The 22,580-nt window shown below is 34.4% G+C and overlaps 1 protein-coding gene across 1 annotated transcript in view; it reads left to right on the top strand.

The window, feature by feature from the left end:
* The window catches only part of PTEN (phosphatase and tensin homolog), a 94,715-nt gene that overhangs the window by 56,976 nt on the left and 15,159 nt on the right, over positions 1–22,580 (top strand). Inside the window, exons 3-5 of the mRNA XM_081223530.1 lie at positions 1,052–1,095; positions 2,936–3,174; positions 18,789–18,930. Coding sequence (XP_081079656.1) covers positions 1,052–1,095; positions 2,936–3,174; positions 18,789–18,930 — 425 coding nt within the window. The remainder of the gene's footprint in view (positions 1–1,051; positions 1,096–2,935; positions 3,175–18,788; positions 18,931–22,580) is intronic.

The following is a 22,580-nucleotide window of genomic DNA, read 5'->3' as shown; positions in this document are numbered from 1 at the left end:
GTTAATTAAGGAGTAGACATTCTTATAAACTCAGATCAAGTTCTGCTGCAATTGAGGTTGCCATACAGTTAAGAGAAAGTTTCAGATGCTTCAAAATTTGGGGATTTTGGAATGGTGGATTCAGAGGCTATGGACCTTTATTTGTTTTAAAATGCTGTTTTTATTTTAAATAATTTTTAAAATATCTGGTTTGGTTAGTAGTTGGTGGTACCAGAATGCTGCTGACCACAAGCTAATGTGTGGAATCCCTTTCTGAGCCTATTAATGTTTATAAACATGGCCTATTAATCATGAGTCAGCCAGTGCATGATAACAAACATGTGACTACTATTAAAAAGACAACTTTTAGCATTTCCTTAATGCTAAGTCAACATTACTTTTTTCTATTCTATATTGATTTTACTTACTAGTCTTTCATTACTCTCAGACTTTAATTAAAACTTATAACCTGAGAGATTATTGAAAAAGATGACCTTTGGCTTCTCTAAAAAGAGAAAGATCTGGTTAAAAGATTTAGTAAGTGTTGTGTCTGAGTAGATTAGCATCATTCCGTTTTTCTTTACTTTTCCTTTGCCCTTATAATTTTACTGTTTTTAACATACATCTTTTGTAGTAATAGTTTGAGAAAACTGTCTATGCTCAATTATAAGGCAAAGGTAAAATTGAAGCTAGTTAGTTGTTTACACATATCTTGTGAAATCAAAACTAAAGACCATTAGCATATATAATTTTCCCAAAGGGCATGTGAAGGTGCAGATGCAGCTGAGTTTGCAGTGTTGTGTATTAGTGGCACTAGAAGTGTTGTAAGCAGACGTATAAGCTCTGATTGCGTATACTTAACATTTTCAGCCTTGATTTCCTTAATTGTAAAATGTGGATAATAACAGTACCTACTTCACAGGAGTCTTAGGATTAAAAGCAATAGTTAATGTAAGACATTTAACATAATGCTTGGTACCTTATAAAGGTTCAGAAAATGTTTGTTACTAATATACTTTTTTTTCTCAAGTGCAAAAGATAATTTTATATCACATTTAAACTTTTCTTTTAGATGTGCTGAAAGACATTATGATACCGCCAAATTTAACTGCAGAGGTAGGCATAAATACACTGTATTATGTTTGATAACTTGAAGCCAACAGTCTAAATCTTACTGTCATACCAATAATGAATAATCTCAATTATTAAGTGATATATTTATCTTAAAGATGGTCTTAGAAAATTTGAAAAATAAATTTAATTTTGCTATTGTGTTTTTGGAAACAAGTATCATATAAACCTGCCAGTAGTACTAGGAAGACTAAATTGTAGAATAGACCTAGAATTAGGAGAAATTCCTAGACTAACAGTAGAATAAAGAGAGGGTTATTCCTACAGTTGGAGGCATTTGGTGTAACAGTAAGAGATTACAGGGAGAAAGAAGAACAACTTAACTCCTATCGAGGAACATGAGTGGTGGAAAAGGGTATAATGAAATATGGATAAGAGGAGACTGATAGATGAGAGCAGGAGTTGATTTAAATGTGTTCTTCTCCAGGTGTAGTAAATTCTATCTCAGAGCCCACAGAAACTTTCATTTGTATTTGTGGAACCCTTTGAACCATGAGAGACCTGGAGAGTTGAGAAGCTTGGCAAGATGCTGCCGTGATAGTCAAAAAGAGAAAGTGGGTGCCTTGACAGATTGATATATTGGCCATTGATCCCTCCTAAATATTTAGAATGGACTTTCAAACAGTTGGTTTGAGAATTCAGAAGTGCTAATGGCTTTGAGAGCCAGGATAGATTTACTAAGAATGTTTCATTTTTAGTGGATTTAGGCTACTGCTTACTGGTCAAAGAGTGTTTTACTCGAGGTTTATCTAGCTTTAAATAGGCGTTTAACAGGTTTTTCTGGATGTTTTTGTATGCCACTGGGGAAATGAAGTTGGAATGATGGTACAGCTGGGCAGAAGACTAAGGAAAAGCTGTCCTGCTGATTCCCTGTAATGGTAGTCATTGTCTACTTGAAGAGCTGTTCTGTCACACCAAAGGCTTAATTGAGTGTATCTTGTACCCCATTATGAATGACCTGGTTGAAGATATAAAAGACATACTTTTCACATATTTAGATAACACAGAAGATAAGTAGATTGAATGTTAGTCAGCATTTTTAAGAATCTTAATAGAGTGGAACCAATAAGATAAAATTTAGTAGTGATTTATTTAAAGTCCTATTTCTAGAAAAAATTTTTTAAAAACCTCAACTCTAACTATAGGGAACAGAGAAGTTTTGAGTTCTTATAACTCATGTGAAAAGATCTGAAACTTCGCTTGATAAACTTTACTACAATTGTATACATTTTATAGCTTGGGGTTTTTTTTTTTTTCTCAATTTCTTTTGTAAATGTCTTTAAAGTCATGTGTATACAACACTAACATTTGCAAGACCATCTTTAAAATAACATGTTTGACGTTTTTATTATATGAAGTGTAAAACGCTGTCTTTTCCATTGTTGATTTGTTAGTGATCTGTACTTTCTTTGGAATATATGTTTTGTGATTATGCAATATTATAAGTGTTACAATTCCTTTTGTTAGAAAATGTATTGAGAGCCCTGATAAGAGGCTCCTGTGACATTTAATTTTGAGTTTACCTCCACCTCTGATATGTTGTGACCTCTGATACTTCTTTGCTACTCTATTGCAAAGTTTCCTCCTTCATAAAGTGAGGAAAATAATACCTGGTTTCCCTGTCTAATGGGTAAATTTGAGTTGAGAGACTATTTCCTATTCAAAAATTAGAGAATTATGAGACAATAAATTATTTTTCTCTGGAGTTCAGTTTTTCTTTAAGAACTCTGTTAAGTTTATATGCAACATTTCTAAAGTTAACATACATTTAATAAGCAATTCAGGAGAGATTTTTTTCTTATTTGAGGTTATCTTTTTACCACAGTTGCACAGTATCCTTTCGAAGACCATAATCCACCACAGCTAGAACTTATCAAACCCTTTTGTGAAGATCTTGACCAATGGCTAAGTGAAGATGACAATCATGTAGCAGCAATTCACTGTAAAGCTGGAAAGGGACGAACTGGTGTAATGATTTGTGCATATTTGTTACATCGGGGCAAATTTTTAAAGGCACAAGAGGCCCTAGATTTCTATGGGGAAGTAAGGACCAGAGACAAAAAGGTAAGTTATATTTGATGTTTTTTTTCTTTCTTCTTCCTAGATCTGAGAATTTATTGGAAAATAAACTTTTAAAAAGATAGTTGTTAACCCTTATTTTCTTTCCTCTAAACATTTAAATCAGTATACTACCTTAACTTTCATATGAGCAAATGACAGATTCATTGAATTTTTCTGTTCAGTCTAGCATTTTCATGTCATGCTAGCAAATCTTACCCATTAACTGGATTGCATATTTGGTATCATGAAATCTTTACAAAGCATTTAAAAAGCAGCACATTGATCAAAAGTAAGCTTGATATTCCTGAAGCTTGCTTGAAATTAAAATGTCTTTGGATAATAATTTGGATGCTATTACCTAGTAAAGTGTGATCTTTACTTTTAAAATACATAGAGATTATTCTTTGATTTGAATATTCATAAATGTAGTTATAATTAAAATTAGTCAAAGGTTCTTCTCTTATTCAGAAGACTAAAGACTATGCTGAAAATCATTGACTAATTTGTGTAGTACATTTGACAGCAAAAAATGAACGCTTGGGAGAATTTTTTACAGTGATTTTCAAGGGATTTATTTCTTTGGATAGTAAGTATGGCAAAACATGTTTACATTTCTTACAAATGGACTTTGTACATTTCTGTCTCCAAGAAAGAAAAAAAACCAAACTACTTCAGATAGATGGAAAAACTCATTTAGAGAGCTCTATTGAGGAAGACATCCTAATTTTATATGAAAAATTTATTCTAGTTTTAATAATTTTCACAATGAGGAAGGTTCTCTTACAGTTTAAGCTAATTTCTTTTTAATTTAACTTCAAAACAGAAACATAAGTGATCATAGCCATCATTTTCAGCTGGTTAATGGCATTGATTCCTGGTTCCTTTACTCCTTCCTCATTTCTTGTTTTACTTGTCGTTGTTACATTTTTGAATTATATCTAAGGATGCCAAAGCACTGTTTATTGGTGATAGTTTACAAAATTGGATCTTACTGTTAATGCATGATTTTGGTGAATGTTGATTATAATAACTTGCCATATATTTCTGTATACTGTGTGCACCCTGGGATGATAGCACTAGAATGAATTCCAGAGCAGAGGACTGAGCTTTTTCTCTGGTTCATCCTTTTTTCACTTAGAGGGAAACAATTGCTTTTACTGATTAAAAATACAGAAGGTAAATTTTTCTGTACTTAAGTGAATAAATATAGGGCAACACAGGGAAAAGAGACTGAGAAGAAAACCTAGAGAGATGGGTCAAATTAAAATACAGTCACAGGAGCAGTGGTAGAAATTTAAAACAGGGTTTATGAGCAGCAGACATTTTGGTAATCAAAAAGAAATCAGGTAAAAAGAATTTAAAATAAAAACAGAAAAGTTGTGTAATATGGAGCCAGAACTAGCTTTAAGTTAGGGGCTTTTAAACTGTTTATGTTATATACCTTTTAAAAGTATGATGAAAACTATAACTGTTCTCCCACAAAAAATGTGCATCATGTACATGAACATAAAATTTTGCTTATAGTATTTAATTGCACTGAAAATTATTTTTTTAACAAAGAATGTAAAAAATACTTTATAAGAATAATGTCTCGTTTTCTTTTTTTATGCCAGGCAGTGGCCATTACTTAAGACTGCTGAATAAATCCAAGTGGTACAAATTAACCAAAATTAATCTTTAGTTCTGCTCAGTGGTAAATTTTCATGAAAGGGCTACTATTATTTAGCTTTTAAATAACACATTGAAACTATGCCATTGTCTTTAACTTGGCAACTTTTATGTCGTTTTTGATATCTAATTACTTTTGACTTTGTTTCCCTATCTCATGAAAGAATGAAAGAGCAAATGAACTCTGTAGATTTTTTTTTGCCAGATGAAAGTAGGCTTGTGTCAAGAAATAAGAATTCTTATAAGACTCTTCAGATAAATTCATGTTGCATCATTTGCTTTGCCTTCTAGTTATTGAGATCATTTTTTGGCAAGATTCTGGCATAATACTGTGTTTGAAGGAAAAAATTATGACTCCACATTTTAATTTTAATATTGAAGAGTTAAACTGTGTTAATGAGTTTGTATTTTATGCAGGTAAAATTCTAGCTATAGAATTTGTCTTCCTAAGGCAAGTGAACTTATGTGTAGCAAAGAATTGCATAGTTGCTCCCACTTCTTGACGAAACCTCTTAAGTCCTTGATTGAAAGTCTTGGCTTTCCTGAATTTGGCAACTCTCACAACAGTAGATTTTTTCGTGACAAATCCTCTTGCACAGTCTGTGATTCAAGACTTGGCTCTCATGAAGTCGTAGAATACTTTTACAACAATAGCTAAGCTTTCTCTCAGGATTCATGGTAGAGTCTTACACACCAGTGCATACTGGTGAACAAAGCATGAAGTCACAGTGACGTGTAGAACTTCTGTCTTTACCAAAGCAGCAAAACCAGATGTTTTGCCAGGCATTAAGGTGTACTCTCTGTCTACAGAATACTGAGATTTCTTCAGGGGACTTTTTTTGGGCAGAGAAACTTCACCGTTTTGAAAATGTTACTGTCTGCTGAAGTTTCCAAAAAGGACTCCAAAATAGGAATTATTGTTTGTGTCACCATGCATGTATTTGATGAAAACTAGTAGCTTGCTAAACTGAGACTTCATATGCTGAAGAGAAGTGGTATCTCCAGTCCTTTCATGACCTGCTTCATAGTTTTCGAAAAAAATGTCTTTTTTTGGAATGGATAAAACTGTTTGATAGAGTTACTACAACAGTCTTACTTTTCTATTGCAAACTACAAGTATGTTTGACCATTTCTGAGATATTTGCCTTCACCATGTTCACTCTGTGACTTTTTTGTTTGTTTGGCATTACAGTATCCTTGTAGGTAACTTTAATCAAGGATTTTGAGTTGGGGGGCAAATAAGGTATTTGTAATGGTCCAGCCTTTGTAACTAAGCTGTGCTCTCACGTGTTCTTACACACACCTCCCACCCCCACCACACTTCCCTCCCTCTTAGTCTCTTATACCCACCCACCCCCGCACACGTGAATATATACTCTGTCTGATGTGGGTGCTTCTTCAGGATAGTTGGCTGAATGCTTCTGATAGTGAGAACTAGCCATATAAGAAGCACTTGGGATATTCCGTCCCATCGTGTTCAAGGAAAAAGTAAAACCCAAGGATACTTAAACTTTATTGTATTTTATTTTCTCTGTTTCCCGTTTAAGTTAGATTCAAGAGATGTCTACATAATAAAAAATGAGGCCATATTTTAATTTTCAATGGCAAGATATTTTAGTCATCACAATCTGGTAGTACAATTGTCAGTTCTGTTTCTCTGTAGAGGAGAAGAGACGAGATTTGATGAAATGACAAACCCCATGGGATATTGTTGTGAAACAGGGGCCAGAGTGAAAAGATAGCAAGAGAAGTATTTATGAAAATAAAATGCAAAGCCTGTAGTGTCATGTGGTAGAATATAATAGTAGCTACATCATCAGCAGAACTGTTCCAGGCATAGCATATTCTCTGTCCTCTCATAGGTTAGAATCTCACCCAAGTGAAAGGTGATGGGTTAATAGAAAATGGAGTTCTGTATGTACTACTAAGGATGTACTCAGTAAAATTATGTTTAGCTATTACATGATATTAAAACTCAGAGTTATGTAATTTGGCCAGAATTGATCACTTTAGCATCTTGAAGTCAAAGTAAATCTTTAAGATCTGCTGTGCTTATTTTATTAGCTCATGATTAATTAATATTCCTAGACTATTTTTTGGATGAATTATTCACAGGCTCTAAAGGAGTATCCTAATGTGCTCCTACCTTTATCCTTGTGTATATTTTAAAAGGCAAAAAGACATTTATGGGCAGATGCTGTTGACAAAGCTGTATTTTACTAAACGGTGTTGTTTCCATTATAGGTTGAAACAGCATTAGAAACTAGACAGAGTAGATAAAAGTCATAAGATTATGAGGGTTTTTTTTGTGTTTTTTTTGCAGGAGTATTTCTTATTTTATAGATGATAAAACTGAGACCCAGAGAGATGAAGTGCTTTGAACAGGATTATCCAAACAATTAATGACGGTATTCAGAGTAAAATTTGAATCCCCTGACACACTGGTGAACTTCTTTCTACAATATCAAGTCCATAAATCCTGGAATTGTAAAAGAGTTTTGAAGCTCTTCAGAATTAATCTCTGCACAGAGTCAAGCTCTCCTGAAAGGTCACATAATGATGATGAAATTGGCCTCTTTTGACAAGGCTCCTCACTTTATATTTAAAAACAGATTCTGGAGCAGTAACGACCCCTGATTAAGTAGAATAAGGATAGCTTGAGTTTGTTGGTGTTAAAAATATAATGCTGCAGGCTTCCTTTAAATCTTTGGAATTTGTCTTACAGATTTTCAGATAAATCACGTTTACCTAATGGTAAGAGTGCTAGTGAAATAATAATATATATAATAATATATTTTTAGGGCTTCCCTGGTGGCATAGTGGTTGGGAGTCCACCTGCCGATGCAGGGGACACGGGTTCGTGCCCGGGTCCAGGGGGATCCCGCGTGCCGTGGAGCGGCTGGGCCCGTGAGCCATGGCCGCTGAGCCTGTGCGTCCGGAGCCTGTGCTCCGCAGCAGGAGAGGCCACAACAGTGAGAGGCCCGCGTACCGCAAAAAAAAAAAAAAATATATATATATATATATATATATATATATATATATATTTTAACCTTTAATGAATATAACATCATAAGAAAACTTAGCTGAGCATGGTAAAGCTGTTGTTATACAGCTGTGGAATTCTTCCAGAGAAATAAGTTATCTGATAATAAATATAATTGATTATCCAAAGTAGTTTTATTCTTGAAACATCTGTTAGATTTATTCTCTTACCAGTATTTTAGGTTGTGTCTGTAGATTTGCCTTTTTGTAATTGTGAACCACTATTATGGGAGATACGTAATTTTATCAGTTTTTCAGTTTGTGTAGGATTAATTTTATTAGAAATGTCTTTAATGTTCTTTTGCTTGTAGCCTTAATTTTAACTAAGGAGAAACACTAAGAAGCTGAAGAAAATTGTGTTCTGGTGACATTTTTATAGGAGCAGAATGTTTCTTCTCTTCCTCCTCCTCCCCCTTCCTCTTTCTCTCCCCCACCCTCTTTCTCTTCCTCCTTCTCTTCTCCCCCCACCCCCCCTTCCCCTCCTCCCTCTTGTTTTGAAGAAAGAGGAGCCAGTTGTCATGTTTTTGGTGAAGATTTATAGACTTTGCAGAGACTGTCCTCAAATTAACCTGGTAGAGTCTTGACATTTTTCTCAGCAGACTTGGTACAAATTAGATGGCAGAGTGGTGGGTGCCAACTGACCATAAGATGTGCAGCTGTGTTAGTAAAATACCCAAATAATACTTCAGGATTTGAATGTTGCAGGGAGGTCAAAGTACAACTGATGCCTCTTATTTAAAAAAAAAAAGTTTTCTGAGAGTGGTGTAACTACTTGAGGGAAGACTTTCTTATTCAATAATTTACAAGAAGGCAATTATGTTATACTTCTCTAGGAATCATTTCTTTGCATATTTGATCTTTTGCTTTATGAGCACGTGGCAAATTACTCTAAAATGAACTGTCGATGGTTCCCACCCCAATAAAGCTCCTAGCCTTGCTTCCTATCTAATCTATGCCTTACACTGTCTGTATTTGTACTTATGTTTCAGAATTAAAGTAGATAACTCACAATATTTATTACAGACTATGAATAAAGAATTAAAACATCCTACCAGTAGGGGTAAGTGTATATTTTGGAAAGATTCCCAGAATTTCTGAATTTAGAGAGAGAAATTTCTATTACATGACAAACTTACCCAGAATCTCTCCTCTCTCTCTCTTGTCTTCCTGCTTCTAGAATGGTAGCAGGTAAAGTAAGCATTACTACTTACTTTCTTTGATTAAACTCTCAGGAAAAAATTTTGAGGCTTTGATTTTCTTTTTTGGGGGGTGGTTGTTTTCGAAGCAGTTATTAAAGTTCTTGTGTATTATGATCTCTCTATGTGAGTTCATTAGCTTATCTTTAATAAAGACTTCTATCTTCTAGAAATAATAAATATTAGCTTTATTCTAAGTGATCACAAGAAGAGGAAATTTTCTATTGTCTCTGAGGAATGAATTTATGCTCTAATATATAATCAGGTTATTTTTTTCTAGTCTGTTTACGAAACTTCCCCATATGGTAACCTAATGAAGTTTTCTCATTTTCTTTTCATTTAAAACAAAGTAAGGAAGAACAAACAAAGTAGATGTAACAGGAAAAGAAATGTATTTATCTTTCTGGTATTCCTGACAAACTCGTGACAATTTATTGGTTGTTTTTTGTAGTTATTGGGTGGCAGGGGAGGAGCAGTGTTTGAGAGGTACACACTTGAATTAGTACATATGCACTCTCTGCTGTGCCACGCCAGGATAGCTGGACACTTGAGAACAGCTCTGCAAATATTTATTTGTTACAAAACTTTGTCTTATGTGAAGCCTTCAATTGTAAAGCATTTAAAACTTAAAAGAGGGGCTTCCCTGGTGGCGCAGTGGTTGAGAGTCCGCCTGCTGATGCAGGGGACACGGGTTCGTGCCCCGGTCCGGGAGGATCCCACATGCCGCGGAGCCGCTGGGTCCGTGAGCCATGGCCGCTGAGCCTGCACGTCCGGAGCCTGTGCTCCGCAGCAGGAGAGGCCACAGCAGTGAGAGGCCCACGTACCGCAAAAAAAAAAATAAAAAAATAAAAAAAACCTTAAAAGAAATTAGGATACTAAGAATGTTGTTGTCTAAAATTGTATCTAAGGAGATACGGACACACTTATGAATGGGTACATTTTTACTATAGGGCTTAAAACCGTTTAAGGCTTCATTTTTATTTTTTAATTTATTCCTTGATTAATTATTGAGATATAATTGACGTAAAACAGTGTGTAATTTAAAGATGTGTAACATTTATTTGATACATTTGTATCGCAGTATGATTACCATTGTAGCCTTAACCTCTGTTGTGCCACAGAAGTATCATTTCTTCTAGTGGTGGGAACACATAAGATCTTGTCTTTGGCAAGTTTTTAATGTTTATAATGTAGTTTTGTTGTCTGTAATCCCTGTACTTTATATTAGATCTCCAGAAGTTATTTATCTACTAGTTGTAAGTATGTACCCTTAAACATCATCTCTCCCATCCCCTCACCCACCCCCAGAGTTTGGTAACCATCACTCTACTGTTTTCCAGTTCAGTTTTTGGTTTTGTTTTGTTTTTTTAGATTCCATATATAAGGGATATTGTACAGTATTTGTCTTTCTCTGTCTGACATATGTCACTTAGCATGACGTCCTCAAGGTCCATTGGTCTTGTCGAAAATGGCAGAATTTCCTTTTTTCTCAAGGCTGAGTAGTATTCCATTGTATGTATATATACATTTTTATCCATTCATCTGTTGATGGACACTTAGGTTGTTTCCGTATCTTGGCTATTGTGAACTACCATAAACATGGAAGTGCATATAAAAAAAAAAAAAAACAAAGTAAGCTATAATTATCCTCTTTTTTGGCTTAAAAAAACATTCTTATTTTTTCTAACACATTAATTCTCCTGGGCTAAACTGTGTTTCACTAATACATGGTATTTAAGCCTGTTATCCAATCTGTATATTCATAAAATTTTAAGAGTTTTATACCTTGAAGGACCTTAGCAATTATTTCAGACCCATTTTAGTATAAATGATAAAACAGATCTGCAAAGATCATTTTGTCCTAGGTCATTTAATCTCTCTGTGTAACAACTCAAAACCATATCTCCTAACCTCAAATCCAGTATCCTTTCTACTGTTCTATGTTCTCCTGTCCAAATTATTTTTCTTTATTATTTTGATCCCCAAAGTAGAAATAGAAACTTAAAAAGGAAAAAAAAAAAAGTGACTGTGTTATAATGTATTATAACTCTTTCAGTTTCAAGTCACAGAAACCCAACTCAAAATAGCTGAAACATAAGGAGACATTTATTGGCTTATATAACCCTAAAAGCTCTGGCCTGAATCTAGATGCTTAACAGATGTCAGAAATCTCTCTCTCTACTCTCTTTTTTTGTCTTTATATACTTTATTTTTAGGCAGACTCTCTGCAAGTAATGGCAAGGTAGTAGCTCCAGGTTTACATGCTGTCTACTTTAGCAACTGCGATGGCAAGAGAGCTACAGTTTGAGCAAAAATTTCTAGTTTAGGTTCTGGTTTACCTGGATTAGGGCATGTACCCATCCCTGAACCAAACATTCTGACCAGAGGCTTGGGCCATATATCTGAAGCTGAAGAATAGGGCCCCCCCCTCCCCCTCCCCCAAACCACAGGGAGAGAGATGGCATCCCAAAGGGGGAAAGGATAATAAAAATATCAGTTTTCTGCTTCATATTATTCTCAAGAATCCTGTGGTTCATGTACCACTATTTAGTACACTACTTATAATTTGTTTCATAGAACTGAAGCACTGTAATACTCTAAGCTTTGGAGATTTTTTGTAGATGGGAAAAATAAGAGCTCAGAGAGGTTGTGAATCTTTCAGATTACATAGTTGGTATGCGTGCTATTAGTAAAACCCAGGACGTAGGAGTAAAAAAAATTAGAATCAGACTCATATTTAGGTTCAAATCTTGTTTTTGAACAAGGTGATTGATTATGTGCACTAGGACTGTTTTCTTATCCTTAAAATAGAGGAGATCTATCTTGTAAAGCGGTGGTAGTTTTAGGGATATATGTAAAATGTCTGGCATGCCACTTAATATACAATAACTACTGTTATATGTTGTCATTGTAGGAACTGGCATTCCTAAGAGCCACATTTCTTCCTTTGTTGAATTACTTTCCTGTAATAATCTTACTGTGATCGCTCTGAAACATGGATTTCCAAGCTTCAAGCAAACACTATCATTGTAAAACATCTACATTATTTCTGAGTTTAGAAGTGCCAGTGAAAAGTTTACTGAGGTAGAAAATTACTTTTTAAACTGAGGAATCTAGATTGTGAATTCATCTTGAAGATGATTTGAGAGTATTGATGCAGAGCAAAATGTGTAAAACTGGATCAGGAATGTCACTTTAACACAGGGTGCACTCTACAATGAAGACTTAGCAGTTATGGACTTCTTAGTGCTAAACATAACATCACAATATATTAAGCAAAAACTGGAAGAAATTAAGAAAAATTGATAACAATGCTAGTAGGAATCTTTTTTAATGTACTTTAAGATCAGGAAGTTACAAAATAAGAAGATATATAGGTGGCTTGAATAATATAATACAAGCCCATAAAATGTATTTCTTTTTTTTTGTTATTCACAGAACAGTTATCAATATTAATAATTCATTAGGCCAACCATAAAATCTCACCTCCAAGTAGAAATATATAAACCTCATCCCTTGGTTACAATTCAATAGAATGAGAGATTTTGTTAAAAAGTTTAATCACACTAAATCAACCATTTGGAAATTTAAAGCCACTTACTTAAATAACTTTTGGACAATGAAGAAATAGAAATTTATATTAGGTATTATTAAGGTAATAACAAATAGATGGATTAATAAAGATGAAAATATAAATTTATGAATTAGCAAACAGTAAGCCATTTGAACTAATAAATCCAAACACTGTATAAAAATGCCAATATGGCTTCCCTGGTGGCACAGTGGTTGAGAGTCTGCCTGCCGATGCAGGGGACACGGGTTCGTGCCCCGGTCCGGGAAGATCCCACATGCCGCGGAGCGGCTGGGCCCGTGAGCCATGGCTGCTGGGCCTGCGTATCCGGAGCCTGTGCTCCGCAATGGGAGAGGCCACAGCAGTGAGAGGCCCGCGTACCACAAAAAAAAAAAAAAAAAAGCCAATAAAATCAATACATCTCTTTTAAAGCCAATCAAAGGAAAAAGAAAAGAGAGGGAAAACAAAAAATCAGATGTTGGAAGTTTGAGAAAAGAGATAAAACTACAGTGTGGAAGTGACATTAAAAATTATATTCAGGTATATGCTAATTAATTTGAAAATTTCAATGGAAAAGGGACAATAAATGCTTCAAGATGAAATCCAAAATCTGAATAGACCATCCAAGAGTGAAAATGTATAGGAGCCCTCAAGAAGTACCTGATGTGAATTGCATTTCAGATGGCTGCTATCAGACCTTGAAGCGTCAAATAATTATGTTATTTAAATTGGTCCAGGTGTTAGAAAGTATGTAAAACTCCCCATATGACTGCTTGCATAGCCCTTCTACCTCAATATGATAAATATAACATTTTTAAAACCAGAAAGTATAATATGGGGGAAATTAAATGGTTTGGCGAAAAGTTAAGAGTACGTGGAAGGGAGTTGTGAGGGATAAGAGTGGAAAAAGAGGTTAAGGCTATATTTTCATGTTGTTAAAGAATTATAGTGTTTGATAAATTTGTTGTTATTTGAGTAGACACTAGGAAGCCATTTAACATTTTGAATTATTTGGTAATGTGATTAATCTTATATTTTTGTAAAATTAATCCAAAAGCAGCATAAAAAATGAATTGGAGAATAGATAAATGAAAGGCTGATAATCAGTTGGCTATTGCAAAATTGCAGGAGGCGACTGAATAGAAAGGCCACAGAAAACCAGAACTGGTATTTTGAGAAGCATTTCAAAGTCAAAATCCGGGTTTTGACTGAATCTCTTCGCTATATACCTGAAACTAACACAACATTGTAAATCAACTGTAGTCCAATATAAAATAAAAAAATTTTTTTAAAAGAAAAAAATCTGGATTTCGACATCTGAATAGACGTGAAAGAATCAAATATGAGCATTCTAAACAAGCTTAACCTCTGGTTTGCCTTCCATTTTGCATGGAGTGTGTGTGTGTGTGTCTGCACGCACAGATACACGTGCGTGTGTGTGTGTGTGTGTATGCCAGGTAGTTGATATGCTGACTGATATACCAATCTCTGCCTCGACTCTGCTGCCTGGACCATTGCCATAGTGCTGGGGTTCCCTCACTTCTCTTTACTATAACCCTGTGTATATCACTGCTGTCTCTCAGATTGTTTCCTTCACTCAACGATGGTGATGGTATTAGAATAGATTTTCGGTTCAGATGCTGGAGAAGACAGTGAGTTGAGTATAACGACAAATAACGGAAGTTGGTCCGTGCAAGAATGTGAAAGCTTCAGTTCTGGGATATGTTGTGTTTTGAGTGCTTCTGAGATTTCCAGCTAGAAATGTCCAAGTGTAGGAAATTCTGGACTGGGAGTTGGGAACAAAGTCATATTGAGAGACACAGGTTTTGGAGTTAATGTGTAAGACATAATTAAACCAGTGGAGTAGATAGGATTGACGTAAAGAGGGAATAGCTAAGATCAATTTTTTGAGATATACCTGCATTTAGGGACAAAAAGAGAAGAGATAGCTAGTAAGGATAGGAGAAAACCTTTATTTTTAAAAATATTTTATTTTTATTTTATTTTATTATTTTATTTTATTTTATTTATTTTTAAAATTTTATTGTTTTTGGCCACACCGCACCACATGTGGGATCTTAGTTCCCCAACCAGGGATTGAACCCTCTCCCCTTTCATTGGAAGCGGGGAGTCTTAACCACTGGATCGCCAGGGAAGCCCCAGGAGAAAACCTTTAGGGAGTGTATCCTATGGAAGGAACAGGGAGTTTTCAAAGTGGCAGCTAAAAAATGGGCCACAATGATAATAAGAAAACAGTAGGAAATGACCATTAATGACCATTAAAAACTAGTGACCATGAAGAAATCAGCCTCATAATAACAGATTTCCAAGAGGTAAGGAGTAGAGGCTTCTCAAGAGTTTATATAAGAGAGAGAAGATGATAGTTAGAAAGAGATACAAGATTTTGGGGAGAGTGTGGGTCTTTGGTCTCAGAATTGTTTGCTTGTTTTGGATAAAGGATAAGCGTTACCTGAGCTTTTTCATTAGGAGGAGACAGGTGGAGAGAATAAAGGCAGAAGCTAGAGAGGAGATAATTAATAGAACACTTGCAAAAATGGAACCAATGTGAACGTGAAGAGACACTGTTAGAAAATATCAGGACTAAAAGGATTTTAAGACAAGAGAAAATAATTTTGAGGGCGTTCACATCGGGTGACCTCAGGGTTCCCAGTAAAATGGGAACTTAGTTCTTTGAGGATGATATTTGGGACAGGACAGAAAGAGAGGTTTTAAAATGCTGAAATCATTATAGTCAAGTGTTAATAAGTGCATAACAGAAGAAAGAGTTATTGAATGATACAGATTTGGAATAGATGAGACTGGTAAAGACAGTGGAAAAGTGGATTGGAAGGAATAGTGGGAGGAACACCAAATATCCTCCTGGTCTGTGAATATAAGGGAATTGAAGAAGCAGTGGCTGCCTTATTGAGATGATGGCCAGGAATATGATGCTAAGTCAATCTGAAGAATGCTAAGTTTATCTAAAATTAGAATGTTTTGAAAGTTTTACTTGAGGAAAAAAGTTAAGAATATAAGTATTTTTCTTCACAGTTAGAGTAGGAAAAGGAGAATAATTAGTGGTAGAGAGTAGAACTATATTTTTGGGATATAGTTATAGACCAGTTTAGCTTAAAAATTCTTGATTCAAGAATAGAATTGATTTTTATTAGTCTTAATTTAAATGAAAAAATGGAAAATTTGAAAATGTAGTAATTTTTAATCTTCAAGAGCTTTAAAGGTCAGCCCTCTTCAGATATGTAGAATTTTTGAAGATCAGTAAAAAGTTCATTTCTCAGATTTTTAAAAAGATATATCTTTAAATTTAATCTTAACATTCAAGATGCTGTATGTAAAACATGCACATGAATCATTTTTTTCAGTGTATGCATTCAGGAAATATGATATTTGAAGTGTTACAAATCACATTGTCAACTTAGTGTGGAAGTTTTACTCATTTCGAATCCTAGATTACAGTGTATTCTGTACAATACATTGTATTGTTAATTAAATTTTAGTAAGTGTGCATGATGGCTGTTAAGAGATGAGAACAGAGTGAGGACGACACATTAAGGGCTATGGTCCATACACATTTGGGCCTTCCAAACTTTTTTTTTTTTTTTTAAGGAAAACAAAACGAGTTTATTCATTACCAGATATCAAGATATAATATAAAACTGTAAAACTGGCTTGGTGGTGCTGAATTCTTTCAGCTTTTGCTTGTCTGTAAAGCTTTTGATTTCTCCCCAACTTTTTAATTTCTGTTAATTTGGACACATTGAATTTGAGATGCCGGTAAGCTAACAGGTAGGTAAGGATTGCAAAGTTAAGGTACAGAAAACTAATTATGCATAATTTGATAGTAAAATAATAAATTTACCATTATGTTTTTCACCATTTTTCTTTGAATTGTGTCAATAATTTTGATTCATCTTGTATTTACACATTAATTATTCATCCGCTGGTGAGAACTAACAGATTCACAACACTGTTTCTCTACACATTTGCCTCTCTGTTAAGGATTAACTGGGTGTATAAACACTTGCATTATAGATATGCTACCAGTCACTTGCTACTTGAGTAAAATTAAAGCCTTGAAAACCTTTTAATTATTTCATACAAACTTACACTAAGAATGGAGATAAAGAGAAAAAATATCATCTATCATTCCACTAAACCCCAATAAATAACTTGACAGCTTGGTCGTCTAGTAGACTTCCATTGATTTAATTTTTAAAATCTTATTTAATTTTAATTTTTAGACTAAATTATAAATACACATGGTTCAAAAAAGATTCCCACCCACCCATCTTCTGTCTCCTGTTTCCCCCAACCTGCTTTGCAGTTCTATATTTTATCTTGATAAATATGAATAAGTTTTTTTGCTGAAATGGCATTAAATAATGTATAAAAAATAAGTTTAAACACTTTTTAAACTTTAATGATAATTTTTAGCATTAGTGTTTGTAGCAGCTATTCAAAGCAATACTGTTTTATTGCCATTTCTTTAGGAAAATATGTAGAACTAAAAATCCAGCAATTCCAAAATTATACCTTAAATGTAGGTAGAATTTCTAAAACTGCTGATTCAGACTTCTGTAACATTCTGTAGTTTTAGCATGCTTTTGTCTAATTGTGTTTAGTGTTTAATCCTCATGAGAATCCTGTGAAGATGGTATTGTCTTCATTTTCCTGCAGAAACAAAGTTTGTGTTTTGACTGTCAACATTCAAATCTCAGTTTTCTGATTATATGATTTTTGTACTATAGCCAAAATCTTAGATCATTAGTCCTGATTTGAAATGGCTTTTATCCATTATTTGGCATTCTATGTATTTTTAAAATTGTAATAAAATCATGCTGACCTTTAAAAAACAACCAAGAATACTGAAACAAATACCTATATAACTGCCATTCAACATACTTTTCTTTAAATTCACGTAAATGTACTTTCTACTTTTCATTGGGGAAAGAAAAGTTTTTATCTCCAGAGTTTGTTTGTTGTTTTTTTTTTTTTGCTGTACGTGGGCCTCTCACTGTTGTGGCCTCTCCCATTGCGGAGCACAGGCTCCGGAGGCGCAGGCTCAGCGGCCATGGCTCACGGGCCCAGCCGCTCCGCAGCATGTGGGATCTTCCCGGACCGGGGCACGAACCCATGTCCCCTGCATCGGCAGGCGGACTCTTCAACCACTGCGCCACCAGGGAAGCCCTGTCCAGAGTTTTTTTTAACACATTGGGATATTTAGGTGCCAATATAACATCTAAAAGAGAAATATTGCAAATTCTAAGTTAAATGCTTAAATTATTCTGAAGTCATATCATGTAATAGGAAAAGAAACCTTAGATAAGTTCCCTAATACCTCACTTATTTAGCATCATTAGTGAGTGCATTGCTGCACACAGTAGATTTTTTTTTTTTGAGATAAGACAGGGTCCCCATTTAAACACCACATGAGTTGTATATATTTTTAGCACTGTAATACTTAACTTTTCTAAAACATTATGTATTTCCCTGGTTACATGCAAAGAGGTGTATGTAGCTCAGGGACATCTCTAAGTACCTTTGTTATCAAACTATTGCATACATTTATGTCAACTGCATACTCTTGTTTTTATGGGGTTCTAAAGCCAGCATCACTTTTTGCTGCTGCTATTTCTGCCTCCTAAAGGCAATATGCCTTTATCTGATTTGCTGATTCTGATATGCTTTTGCCTGGAAAATAGGTATCCAAGTTTTTGAGGAATTCTGTGTTTAATAAGAATCTATACATGCTTGTGGGGAACCCTACGTGTAAAGAGCACAGCTGTAGTGCAGAGGCCTTTGACAGTTATTTTGGATATGAAGTGGCCTTTGCTTATTGGGTACATGGGTCAGAGATTGTTGTGACCATTGAATAGAAGGGGGTGTTATGATAATTGTATTTTAAGGGAGAAAAGTTATTCTGATGTTTCCTTTATGTTGATGTTGTTTTGATTTACTCTATTACTGAGCTGGATTTAAATATTAAATCATTTAAGGTCAAATTTCTAATGTATATATGTTCTTCAATGGATACAACCCAGTTACCATAACGATTTAGTGAAATAACTATAATGGAACTTTTCTTTTGAATTTGGCTTTTCTTTTTTTTTTCTGTCCACCAGGGAGTAACTATTCCCAGTCAGAGGCGCTATGTATATTATTATAGCTACCTGTTAAAGAATCATCTGGATTATAGACCAGTGGCATTGTTGTTTCACAAGATGATGTTTGAAACTATTCCAATGTTCAGTGGCGGAACTTGCAGTAAGTGCTCTAAATTCTCATCCTTTGATGTACTGGAACACTTTCTTAACATAGCTAGAAGTTTATATAAAAGTCTAAAAAGAAATTTACCACACTTAAATTTTATGCAGGTTTGTATATTTCTTAAGTATCCAAACTAATTAATTAGCTCAGTTGTTCAGCACATTGGGCTATGGAAGCTAAGACCATTGGGTTTTAATGTCTTTGAAGCCAAATTATATTTATGAAAGAAATATTCTGTGCTGCAACTACCAAATGCAGCCTATATTCTGACTAGATGACTAAAATAACCTGTCCCGTCAGCATGAGAGTAGCATTGGGATTCATCCCTTTACTGGTGTTAGGGCAAGGACCAATTCCTTGATATCTTAGTAAGACTAGATATTAATAGTAATGGTGATAGGGACAAGAAAAAGAAAAAGAAAACGATGATAAGAGATGGCAACAAGCTGAAGTATATTGAATGAATAGGGTAGATTCAGTGTGTGTGGAGTATTAGAGAAAACCTGGATTTAGATCTGAGTTCCAGTGCTAGATTTGTCCTTAATGTGCTATGTAACTGAGGGCACATCATCTGCCTCTCTTTGTCTTTGCTCATCAATAATATGAAGATATTCTGAAATCTGAAACTTCCTAGAAAAGTACTAAATAAGGATCATGTCATTGATGTCTGCCTCTAATTTATTTCTCTCTTACCCTAACCTCTGTAAGCCTACCTCAGTCACCCTGGTCCTGTTCTGCTTCTCTGCTATTCTTTGCCAGAGTTCTTAGCTAAACTGATAGGAACCTTAATACTTTGATCCAAAGCAGGTAGTCAAGGGAGAACACATGGAAGGAAGTATTGTTCAGCCCTGTAAAAGACCAGACTGTTGCTGCTTTTTTCTGTTACATTAGTTTCTACCTTGGAAGTGATCAGTCATGTTTTCATGTTTAAGAACTGTGTTTTATTTATTCAGAATACAATTTTGTAGTTTCTAGATAAGATACCACTGTATTATTTTTTCTAATACCTCTAATAATATTTCAGTGATATTCTGCAATTTGTTGATGGTTTCAGTTTTTAGCTTAAAGTTTGCTTCTTGACAGTATTTATGTAATTAAAATTTTTCTGACCTTAATTTATACCTAGGGAATTAATTTCTTGATGTTGTTTATCTTTGTCAGTTGGTGTGATCACCTTCATTAGATCTTTTCTGTATTCTTAGGGCAAATAACTTTACCAAAGACCACAGATCTATTAATACAGCATATGAAAGGCTTCTAAGAGACCTCACTGATGCTTTTGTCATCTCAGTACAATTTTTAAAACTCCTGAGTACAAGGTACTAGGCTATCAGAGATGATTGGCACAGGAACTTTAGATTTATAGTGGAGAAGGGAAAAGGAAGAAAATAAAAAAGCTCACGCTCTTCCTATAGTATTAGATATCACTGTAAGAGCCAAATGGTAAGGTATAAAATATTAGAGAAATAATAAGGAAGAGAGAACATTCAGTTCAATAATCTTATCTACTATAATTTTTTTTTCACATTGGTCTCTAGCAAACATCTGTCAGTTCTGCTCTACATTTAAATGGTGTGTGTGTGTGTGTGCGTGTGTGTGTGTGTGTTGGATCTCTCAGTGTGTTACATTTAAACTTCTCAACTTACTACTGAAATCTTTTTAATCTTTACCAATTTGCTACTTCTGTGTTTATGCACTATGATTTAATACTATGTAGTAAAGCTGTAGTATAAGTAATATATAACTAATGGGAGGTTGTATGTATAAATCATAAATGGTATATTTAGAAAAATCAAGTTTGCGGGGATTGTCAAATAGTTTCATGAAGGAAGTCCATCTCTTTATTGAACATTTGAGAAAGCATACAGTTTAGATTGGCCTTAAAACCAAAGTATTACAGGCAATAAGAAATAGCTTGAATTGAAGCACAGCAGAAGGAAATGAGCTAGACAAGAAATATAGAGATGGAGAATAGAATAGGAACGGAATGTGTGGCTGAGTGTTGGAGGACTCCAAATGGGCATATCGGACTTGATTTGATAAATACTATGGTGTCAGTGGTCATACTAGAGGCTTAATAAGCTGTATTTAGGTACAGTTTTGTAGAAGGTAGTCATTGCAAGAGGGAGAAAAAATGGTGGAAAGGAAAGCAGTTATGTGACTTGCTTTAAGCCAGATGTGCTTTGCTTGGGCAATCAAATGAGATGTGATTAGTTTTTCTTTTGCCATTTATATCTAAATATCTTGTCGAAGTTTTTATTCTGGTCAGGTGAATAATTCACAGAAAAGGGAAGACAGAAAAGGGAATCTAACTGAGACTTGGAGACATGAATGTTGATATTTTGGTTTTAAACATGTTGTAAATTAGGTAAAGGTGAGCTATTTACATGAAGATATTTAGTGGGTACTTGAAAGTATGGATTTGAACTTAGGTGAGAGATATACCTGATATTTTGAGAAACGTTAGGAAAGAGACATAGTAGTTAAGCCTTTCATGTAAATTTGGCGCGGGGCTAGAAGATGGGAAGGTTCAGAGGAAAACAGGGTGAGAGCTGAGACAAATAGGATTTGTAACAGTGTGGGTTCAGGAGGAGGAAGAGGAATCAGTGAAGAAAACAAACCATGTGAAAATAAAGTATCTTCTGCAAAGTTGTCAGGGGTTAACAGCCTTTTTCTTATTTGAGTATTGTCTTAATATTTCTAAATAAAGGAAAAGTTACTATCTTCTGTGTATCTAAAAGTGTTGAAAAAGTTAATAAAAGATGACCAGTACGATTTTTCTCTCACACTATATCAATATGCATATATCCAAGAAAATTTAATTGTAATTTTTGTCTGCTACGTATCAGTCTCTTCATTTCTTTTTTTTAGAACACGGTCGATCATATCAAAGATACATATCTCAGAGTTGTGTCTTAAAAGTCAAAAGAACCATACTAATGTTGGACAACTGTTAAGTTTAGTCTTATCTATCTAAAATGTGAAATTCATATTGTAAAGAAAATTATTTTCTTTAGTGATTTGAAGAAATACTTTCTACTTATTTTTATTAAAATGTTTTAGCTTAGTGTTGCTTAGATATTTCCTCAAAAAACTAATTTCTAATTAGATTATCAATTGTATATATAATTCTAAAGTTCTTGAAGGTACACATTTTAGATGTAGTTTAATTGAAATCTGGCTTACACAGTTAATTTGCTTTTTAAAGTCCTAAGGTCAGGATTATCAGATTCTGAATTAGTGGAGTTTGAATTAATAAGATTACAAGGCATTTCCCTCCTGGTTGATTTTTATCACAGCTTTGAAATCATACCTTGTTTATTTGCTTCTTCAAGCTAGGCTTCCCAGTGAAATTTTCAGTAACAAATAGTCTTGTAAAATAGTTCCTTGTACTTTGAATCTTTAGTCAAGGAAGTGAAAATTATTGACAGGTTGTTAGTGTAATGTTTCCCTTTTTTAGAGTTCCTTTTTCTCATGATAAATGTCTCACAAATCCATATTGGAATAATCCCTCATGCTTTTATGAAGCCTGCTATTTATTATGTGATTGATGCTACCTCTTTACATTATTATATAGATGAGCCAGTAGGTGTTTATTACACTGGAAAATTTATTTAGCCTGAATAAGCTTTTTGCCTTGTCCTCAG

Source organism: Mesoplodon bidens (assembly GCF_964165515.1).
Source record: "Mesoplodon bidens genome assembly, chromosome: 1".
Taxonomy (NCBI): domain Eukaryota; kingdom Metazoa; phylum Chordata; class Mammalia; order Artiodactyla; family Ziphiidae; genus Mesoplodon; species Mesoplodon bidens.
Note: the sequence above shows the minus strand (reverse complement) of the source record. Positions and strands in the feature narration are given on the sequence as shown.